The sequence below is a fragment of the Callithrix jacchus genome, chromosome 8 (assembly GCF_049354715.1).
Source record: "Callithrix jacchus isolate 240 chromosome 8, calJac240_pri, whole genome shotgun sequence".
In the NCBI taxonomy this organism is placed as follows: domain Eukaryota; kingdom Metazoa; phylum Chordata; class Mammalia; order Primates; family Cebidae; genus Callithrix; species Callithrix jacchus.
Genome location: NC_133509.1, coordinates 139,351,577 through 139,360,106, shown reverse-complemented (window position 1 = coordinate 139,360,106; position 8,530 = coordinate 139,351,577). Strand labels below are relative to the sequence as shown.

At 57.3% G+C, this 8,530-nt stretch overlaps 1 protein-coding gene across 1 annotated transcript; it reads left to right on the top strand.

Moving 5' to 3' along the window:
- The first annotated feature begins 5,163 nt into the window (after positions 1-5,163).
- Positions 5,164-7,049, top strand: LOC128928886 (uncharacterized). Its single transcript, XM_078335879.1, has 2 exons — positions 5,164-5,909; positions 6,602-7,049. The coding sequence occupies exons 1-2, from the start codon at positions 5,301-5,303 to the stop codon at positions 6,689-6,691; spliced, it is 699 nt and encodes a 232-aa protein (XP_078192005.1). The 5' UTR covers positions 5,164-5,300; the 3' UTR covers positions 6,692-7,049.
- Positions 7,050-8,530: the final 1,481 nt, after the last annotated feature.

The window sequence follows — 8,530 nt, the reverse complement described above, 5'->3', positions numbered from 1 at the left end:
GGTCTTGGATTGAGCCGGAAGGAGGGTCAGGAGAAAGGAACCCTGGAGATCCAACATGCCGTCTCCACGAAGGCCGGCATCTCAGCCAGCCCTGCCTCCCGCTCAGCCTCCTGCCCTCCCGGCTCCAGTGGACATCCGGCTCAGCAGATCAGCTTGGGGTGGGACTGAGCTGTTCTGTTCCATTTCCATAGCCTCAGATGGGAAGGCCCTCCGGCCACCCCATCTCATTCTCCAGACCCTCTTGGTTCTCTGTCCAGTGACAACCATGGTGCTGCTGGGAAGGGCCGGGCGCTGGGCAGTCTCCTCCCTGGCAGGGGGCACTCTTCCCGGCTTCCTCGCTGCAGGGTCCTGGCCCTGTGAGGCCTCAGTGCTGGAGGGGGTGGAGTGTGGGAGCAGCACAGGCCCTCCAAGCGTCACTGTAGCCCAAGCCTCGGGCCTGTCCTTGCCATCCCCTACCCCAGGACGTGCCGAGCCAGGTAGCACACACACCTGCCCCCACCAGGATGGTGCCTCCCAGCCCAGCCTTCTGGGAGAACAAGACCCGCCACCCCAGCCCTTCTGTGTCACGCAGGAGCCGCCCCAGCCTGGGAGAGCCGCTGTGAGCAGCCCCCTCCACTCAGCCAGGCTCCCTCTGTCACATTTTGAAACCAAAGAGCCAGGGGTCCCTGGAGGCCACTATACTTACCCTGCTTGTTGTTCAGAGAGGGAGACTGAGGTCCACTCACGGGTGGAGAAGGCCTGGGGCCTGAGAATGAAAGCCCTCGTGTCTACGAAAGGCCGCTCACCTGCTAGCAGGACAAATGCAGCCCTCAGGACGGCGCCGGGCTCCCAGAATATGCCGTGTAAGTGCAGTAAAAACAAGGATGAGGCAGCAGCCTCTGACCTCGGCTTCCGCGACACCAAATTCTGAAGTCCAGCTACTATTTGTCTGGGTAATGCTGGTTTTCAGAGCGCATTCAAACGTCGGCAGGCATTTTGCTAAATGACCCTCTCCTCAGGGCCTGGAAGGAAACTTGGCACACAGCGGGCATTCACCGTGGGTGTGTAGAGTGAATGAATGAATGAATGAATGACAGGAAATGCAGACTTCTCCCCAGGTGGGAGTCTCCCACTCCCTCACGATGCAGTTCAGCTCATGTTTCCCAAGCCCTGGGTCTGTCTCCATGCAATGCTTCCTCCAGGAAGCCTTCCTGGATGCCCAGCTGAGTCAGGAGCTTCCTGAGGGCCTCCACCCAGCGTGACTGAGTGCAGTTCATCGCCACTGCCCACCTCTTATCATTTAGGGACATGTGAGCTTCCTGAGGGCAGGTGCTGGGCCAGACGTGTCTCCTGTCCTCCCCCTACATCCCCGTATCTGGGCAATTGTGAATTTCTCACGTTCTCTTCTAAAAATACATCAAACCCATCCACTTCTCTCTGCCCTTCCCCACAGCGGCTGCCACACTGGCTGGGACCGTCAACCCCTCTGGGCTGGCCCAGTGCAGGGGCTTCGGCCTGTTCTTCCCAGTTCCTGCCCCGCTGCCTGCAGCCTGGTCTCCGCACAGCTGTCAGAGGGGGCAGCTGCTGTCCTCCTCCTCCTGCTCACTGAGACAAACCTGTCACTTTAAAGTGTACAATTCCATGGCGTTTCGTAGATCCACAGTGCTGTGCTGCCACCACCATGGAGCTCCGAAGGATGATTACCCCGAAAAGAAGTCCTGTGTTCACGAGCAGCCACTCCCCGTCGCCCCCTCCCCAGCCCTGGCAACCCCTCATTTTCCGTTGGTGGATTCGTTGTCTGTTCTGCGTGTTTCGTGTGAAAGGAGTCACACGACACGTGAACTTTCGCGTCCAGCTTCTCGCAGCAGAAAGTTTTCAAGCTTCAGCCATGCAGCAGGTATTAGACCACAGTTTATCCATTCACGGATGGACATCGGGCCAGAAGGAGCTTCTTAAAGTGTTCATTGTGTGAAGTGTCTTCTGTTCAGAACCTTCGAGGGCTTAGCAAGATCTACAGGCCTCTTTGTGGCCCAGCCCTGGGACCCCGGGGACTCTGCACCCTCTCACCCTCATCCTTTATGGCCCCATGCCCTGCTTGCCATCTCCACCTCACCACACTCTGTCTGCCTCAGTTTCCCGCCTGCCTTCTCACTGCCCAGGCGGAGCGTCTGCCTGTTTCCCTTGACTGGGCTGTACTCATCCTTCAAGTCCATGTTGAGATGTCACTTCCATGGGGACACCCTCCTGAGCCTCCCAGCCACGCTGCATCAGCCTCATGAAACGACCGCGGGCCCCACTGGACCCATTCGAGCATGGCACGTGCGGCTGGGTTAGCCTCCCCTTCTTGCTGCTGCAGCCCGAGCTCCTCAAGGGTAGGGCCGAGTCTGATTGGTCTTGGCAGCCCCCACAGTACACAGCAACCCTGCCAGGGTGGCTGGCACGGAGGAGGCACTCATTGCAGGCTGCGTGGACTCCTGGAGGGCATGTGTGATGCATGAGGAAGTGCCAGGTAGCGGTGCCTTATCCTGGGTAGTGCTGTTTCTACTTGGCATGGAATAGCAAGTTGGCATCTGGTACAAACGAGTAACTTCTCATCCAGTTGGCCCAAGCACAGAATTAGTCTCTACCCATACCAGAGGATGTGACATATTTTTATATTTTTAAGAAATTCATAAATCATTTGTGGGACCGTCACCAGTAGCCACGTGGCTGAATTAACCTCTCATCTGCCACGAGGGCGATCTTGTTGTCACTTAACCTTATAACTCACAGAGTGTGGGGCACCTGCCAGGCAGGCCCTCTGGGCCGGGGGTTGATCTCTAAGCAACTGGAGGACAGCAGTCTCTGGGAACCCCCAGGTGCCTGCCAGCCCTGCTTCTCCAGGCACTCGGTGTGAAAGGTCAGGCTGGGGGGTGGTCCGTGATCCCCACTGGTGGTGGCCCTTTGGGTCTGAAGTCACCGGCTCTGAGAGGGCGTGGTTGTACGGATGCTGCTGAACAAACCCAAGGGGGCTGCTGCTGTTACATGGGCTTCCAGTGAACGCCAGAGGAAACGGCTCAGCTGGGGGCCGCCGGGCTCCACCACGACACCCTCTCCTGGACACTGTTCCCTTGGTCCCTGACTGACCCAGATATCCTCCCCCAAGCTGGGTCCAGCCATCCGGTCTGGCTTGTACCCACTCTCCAGCAGAAGACACCCCTGCACCTTCCCACAGACTCAGCTCCTGGCCCGGAGTGCCCCATCTGCACAAGCCCCTCCTCCCTCGGAAGGCCTTCTAGAATGTTCTAACCCTCCACTCCTCTCTTGAGCCAGAGCGGTGCTTGTGCTTGTGTGTGCGCGGTGCAGCCCAGCCCAACAGCCCCTGCCCGGCCTGCCCTGTGTGTCCGCAGCCAGGGTCTGGAGGGTGTGGCGCTGGCTGCATGCTTCCCTCAGCTGCCCCTCCCTCCCTGGCCTGGCAGGGTGTGGGGTGCTGTGCCAGAGCGTGACCGAAGGCATCCCCACCATGCCCAGTCCCTATGAGCTGCCCTGCAGGGGCCAACTTGTCCCAGGAACAAGCTGTCCCCGAACCACACGCCATTGGCTTTGGCACGGCGGAGGCTTTGGCAGCAGATGCACCTTCTTAATTACGTCTCTCGGCTGCTATTTCAACCAGCGTGTGGTCCGGGCATGTGCCAGCCTCCACAGCGTCTGCGTTCCCACAGGACGGCTCTGCACTGTCCCTCCCATGGCTCCTCATCATTTCGGGGCTGGTGATGCCAAAGCCACCCCCATGGGCTCCTTGTCCCAGCTGTCCTTCCCCATCACTGCCTGGCTCTGCGCTGACCACCGGGGAGCCCCGGCCACCTCAGCCTGGCATCCAAGGTCCCGCCGTCAGCCCAGCCTCAGCCATCCGTGCCACCTCCCTCACCTCGCCCTTCCCGTGGCACCCGACAGGCCTGGCTCGTTGCAGCTGCTGTGGTTTGCTTTTTTTTCTTTTTTGAGACAGGGTCCTGCTCGGTCACCCAGGCTGGAGTGCAGTGGAGATCACAGCTCACCGCAGCCTTGGCCTCCTGGGCTCAGGTGATCCTCCAGCTTCAGCCCCCCAAGTAGCTGGGACTACAGGCACGTGCCACCACGTCCAGCTAATGTTCGTGTGTTGTAGAGACGGTCTCACTACGTCATCCAGGCTCATCGTGAACCTGTGTTTCGGTTTCTTTTGATCGCTCTCTCTTGATGGCCTCAGTTTCCAAAAGGATCCTTTTGGTTCCGAGGGCCCTTGAAGGCCCCTGTGGCAGGAGACCCCCCTCCCCAGGGCATCCCCTGTCTGCACGCCTCTCGGCTGGAGCTTCCTGCTGCCCCGTGCCCCGGATGGATGCTCTTTGCAGGTAGGGGCGATGTACGAGCCACCCTCAACTCTCAGCCTCTGGGGCAGCGCGGGGCAGCCGGTGGGGGCTGGGGTCTGCTGGGCTGGGTTGTCCTGGGTCTTGAACTGAGTCCACGGTCCGAGTGTGACCCGCTGTCCCCGCCAAGCCCTGCCCTCTCCAGCCTGGGCCTCCGCAGTGGAGACAGATCCTCCACCACGTTAGACCATGCAGCATTTCCTGAGTGAGAACCGGTTTTGCTTCTCTGCATGGAAGTGGGCGAGAAGTGCAAATGCCGGGCGGGGCCTCGGGGGGCTTCCTCCTGGGGCTGCCTGGGTCCACGTCTGTCTGCGTGCTCTCACCTGCCTACAGGTGCCTGGAAAGCTCTGGAAGGTGCTCACAGGTGCATTGCGGGGAGGACTTCGGGGAAGGAACAGTGTGGGGGACTGGGGTGCAGGTGAAGGGGGCTCTCACTGTTTAATATCAAGCCTGCTTTAGTGTGGCTTTGTATAATTGTAAAATCACATTGTTAAAAATGATAATAGTAAAATAAATAATAATAAAGACGTCTTTTATTTTATTTTATTTTTTTTGAGATGGAATCTCGCTCTGTCCCCCAGGCTGGAGTGCAGCGGCATGATCTCAGCTCACTGCAACCTCTGCCTCCCAGGTTCAAGCGATTATCCTGTCTCAGTGTCCTAGTACCTGGGACTAGAGATGTGCGCCACCACGCCAGGCTAATTTTTGTATTTTTCGTAAAGACAGGGTTTCACCATGTTGACAAGGCTGGTCTTGAACCCCTGACCTCAGGTGATCCACCCATCTCGGCCTCTCAAAGTGCTGGGCTCCGTCTACTGTGCTCTGGGACTTGCCCACTGGCATGGGGTGTGGGTGAGGGGCCTGCCCCGATGCCCTGCACGGAGGCGTCCATGTCCGCAGCCCCAGCTGCATGCATTTCTTCACACGTCCCCTGCACACGGGATGCACTGTACCACGTGCCCAGCTGTGGGCTGTGTGTGGGGTGGGGACGTGCAGGTCCCCGAGGTGGCAAGGGGGAGTTCCGAGTTCCAGGGACAATGTGGATGGAGAAGAAGATGCAGGAGAGACCTATGGGGCCTGTGGGGACTCCAGGCATGGCGCAGTCAAGCCCGCTGGCTGGTGCTGAACATGGCTGCGGGCGGGCGTTGCGGTGCTCGGGACCGGTGGGCGCCACGGCCTGGCTGGGGCGATCAGGTGCCAGCTGCCTCTCCTGGCTGGGGCTGGCTTGGTCTTAGCACACAGACGAGCCGGCAGCACAAGCACAGCCCTCGGTCTTGGCTGGGAGCAGGACGGGCCCTGCCAGGCGCCGGATCAGAGCCAGGAGCTCCATGGCAAGCCCCGCGGGACATATTGTACGTCAGCTCCACGGCAGCCCTTTCCAGACGGGCCTCTGCTCGCCTGGGTAACCGGTGGCGGAATGCGGAGGTGCCCAGCCCCGGCTGCCGCCCCGCCTGCACCCCGAACTGCCGGCCTGGAAATGTCCTCTCTGAGCCCTGGAGGCGGCCGGTGCTTTCTGGGGAGCTCTGCCTTCTTCCTGCTCCCCATCTGTCCGTGAGTACTGGAGTCAGTGCCTGTTTGAGCCCCCGAATCAAATAGCTTTGCAATTTGTCAAATTATGCAGAAGTGACAGTGGAGAGGAAAGGGAAGTAGTTTGGTTCTATTATGTGGAAATTAGCTTGAAACAGAGGCCGTTTGCCTGTTAGAGCAATTTCTCTCCATTTATTTCTAGAGAAAATTGCCTGTGTGGCTCACATCCTCAGCTGGCAGGGCTGGCTGTCCCCTAGGCATTGAGGCGTAGGGCGGGGTGGGGGGATGGGGGGTGGAAGTGCGCTGGAGGCCTACGCCAGCCCTGAGGGTGTCTCCCCTCCTGGCCTGGGAATGGGTGGGAGACCGGGAGGCTTCCTGCTGCTACCCCTGGACAAGCTGGGGCAGGAGGGGAGGGGGCAGGCCCTGGCTTACCGGCCAGCCCCTGTCTACCTCTAAGACATGTCCTGGTAGCTCTTGGAAGGCCAGGCACCCAGCTCCCTGCAGGATGGGCCAGCCAAGCCTCCTGCATGGGGTGGGAGGCCCTGCCTGAGCCTGGCCTCATGGGGATGAATGCTGCAGGCGATGCTGGACCAGGGTGGGAAGGGACCCCGGGAGGAGGGGCCCACTGAAGGCACCAGGAGGCCCTGGGTTTGGGAAAAGGCAGAAGTCAGGCAAGACCTGGAAGTGGCAACCTGGCTGCGTTTTCATCCTCCCAGGTGGAGCTGGCACCTGTCCGCGGATCCGAGCTGGCCAGCCAGCACTGCCTCGAGGTGCACGGGGGTGTCTCGGGGAGACTGGTGGAGTGATTGCTGCAGGCTGCTGCCCTTCACCGAGCCTCCTGTGGCCACTCTCGGGGTAACCCGTGTATGCTGCCTGGGGGTCCCTGCACCAGCCCTCTGGGAGGCACGCAGGCTCCAGAGTTCCAGTGGGGAGCACATAGTGTGGTGGTGGGACACCCGTTGGGGCCACACACCACTGACGGGCAGCAGCCCCCATGCCCCCGCCCCCAGTCCCCCGTCTGCTGCTCCAGAGCCCTGAGCAAAGTGTGGACCTGGGCACCCTGAATAAGACTCAGGTGGGGTCTGAGTGCCATGTCTCAGCCGCTGTGGCTGAGGGGATAGAGCGGCCCGGGGCCAGGCGCGGTGGCTCAAGCCTGTAATCCCAGCCCTTTGGGAGGCCGAGGCGGGTGGATCACGAGGTCAAGAGATCGAGACCATCCTGGTCAACATGGTGAAACCCCGTCTCTACTAAAAATACAAAATATTAGCTGGGCAGGGTGGCGCGTGCCTGTAATCCCAGCTACTCAGGAGGCTGAGGCAGGAGAATTGCCTGAACCCAGGGGGCGGAGGTTGCGGTGAGCCGAGATCGCGCCATTGCACTGCAGCCTGGGTAACAAGCGAAACTCGGCCTTAAAAAAAAAAAAAAAAAAAAAAAGAGCAGCCCTTTTGTGCTATTCTCATATTCTTTTGGGTGGATTAACCAAGTTGTTTTTGATCTTCACGTGTGTAGCTTATCCTTTTTATTATTGAGGATGTTCCATTTTATAAATATAAAATCTGTTTACGTTTTTTCCTGGCCCTGTGCCTGTCGGTTGTTTCCAGTTTTTGACTATTATAAATACAGTTGCTATAAACATTCTTGAGCAAGTATTTTTGGGGACAAACGCTTCTATTTCCTTTGGATAAATACCTAGGAGGGCCCTAGGAGAGGTGGAGGTTTAACGCTACGTGAGAGAATGCCAAGCAGTTTCCTAGGCGGCGGCCCCGTTATACACGTCGCCCGCCCTGTCGGCGCGTTCTGGCTCTTGCACCTGCACGCCACAGGTTGACATCTGGTGTTGCCAACCTGGAGGGCCAAAAACTACTTCCTGGAGGTTTTCGTTTCTATTTCCTGATGATTGATGACGTTACACAGCTTTTCATGTGCTTGTCCACCATGTCTGTGTCTTTTTTTTTTTTTTGAGACGGAGTTTTGCTCTTGTTACCCAGGCTGGAGTGCAATGGCGCAATCTCGGCTCACCGCAACCTCTGCCTCCTGGGTTCAGGCAATTCTCCTGCCTCAGCCTCCTGAGTAGCTGGGATTACAGGCACGCACCACCCTGCCCAGCTAATATTTTGTATTTTTAGTAGAGACGGGGTTTCACCATGTTGACCAGGATGGTCTCGATCTCTAGACCTCGTGATCCACCCGCCTCGGCCTCCCAAAGTGCTGGGATTACAGGTGTGAGCCACTGCGCCCGGCCCTTCTGTGTCTTTTATGAAGTATCTTTTGCAGCTTTTAATTGGATTTTTACTATTGATTTGTAAGAACTCTTTATATATTTTAGACAGTTGGATTGTCTTTTTATTGTTAATTTGAAAGAACTCTCTATGTATTCTGCATATAAGATGTGTGTGTATATATATATAAATAGAGAAAATATATTTTTGTGTATATATATGTGTATATATTCCTTTTTCCCTAATTCTATGAAATGCCCTTTTTGTTTTTTAACAATGTCTTGATGACCTGAAGTTTTAAATTTTGATGACATTCTGCTTGTCATTTTTTCTTTGTTGGTAGAGTCTGTTGTGTCCTCTCTAAAGAGCTTTTGTTTACCTCAATGTTGCAGATTTTCTCCTGTGTGTTCTCCTAGATATTTCCTA

Coding starts and splice junctions, on each gene's coding strand:
- LOC128928886 (XM_078335879.1), top strand. CDS start 5,301: ATGCACTGTACCACGTGCCCAGCTGTGGGCTGTGTGTGGGGTGGGGAC. Junction 5,910..6,601: donor TTCCTGCTCCCCATCTGTCC/GTGAGTACTGGA, acceptor TCATCCTCCCAG/GTGGAGCTGGCACCTGTCCG.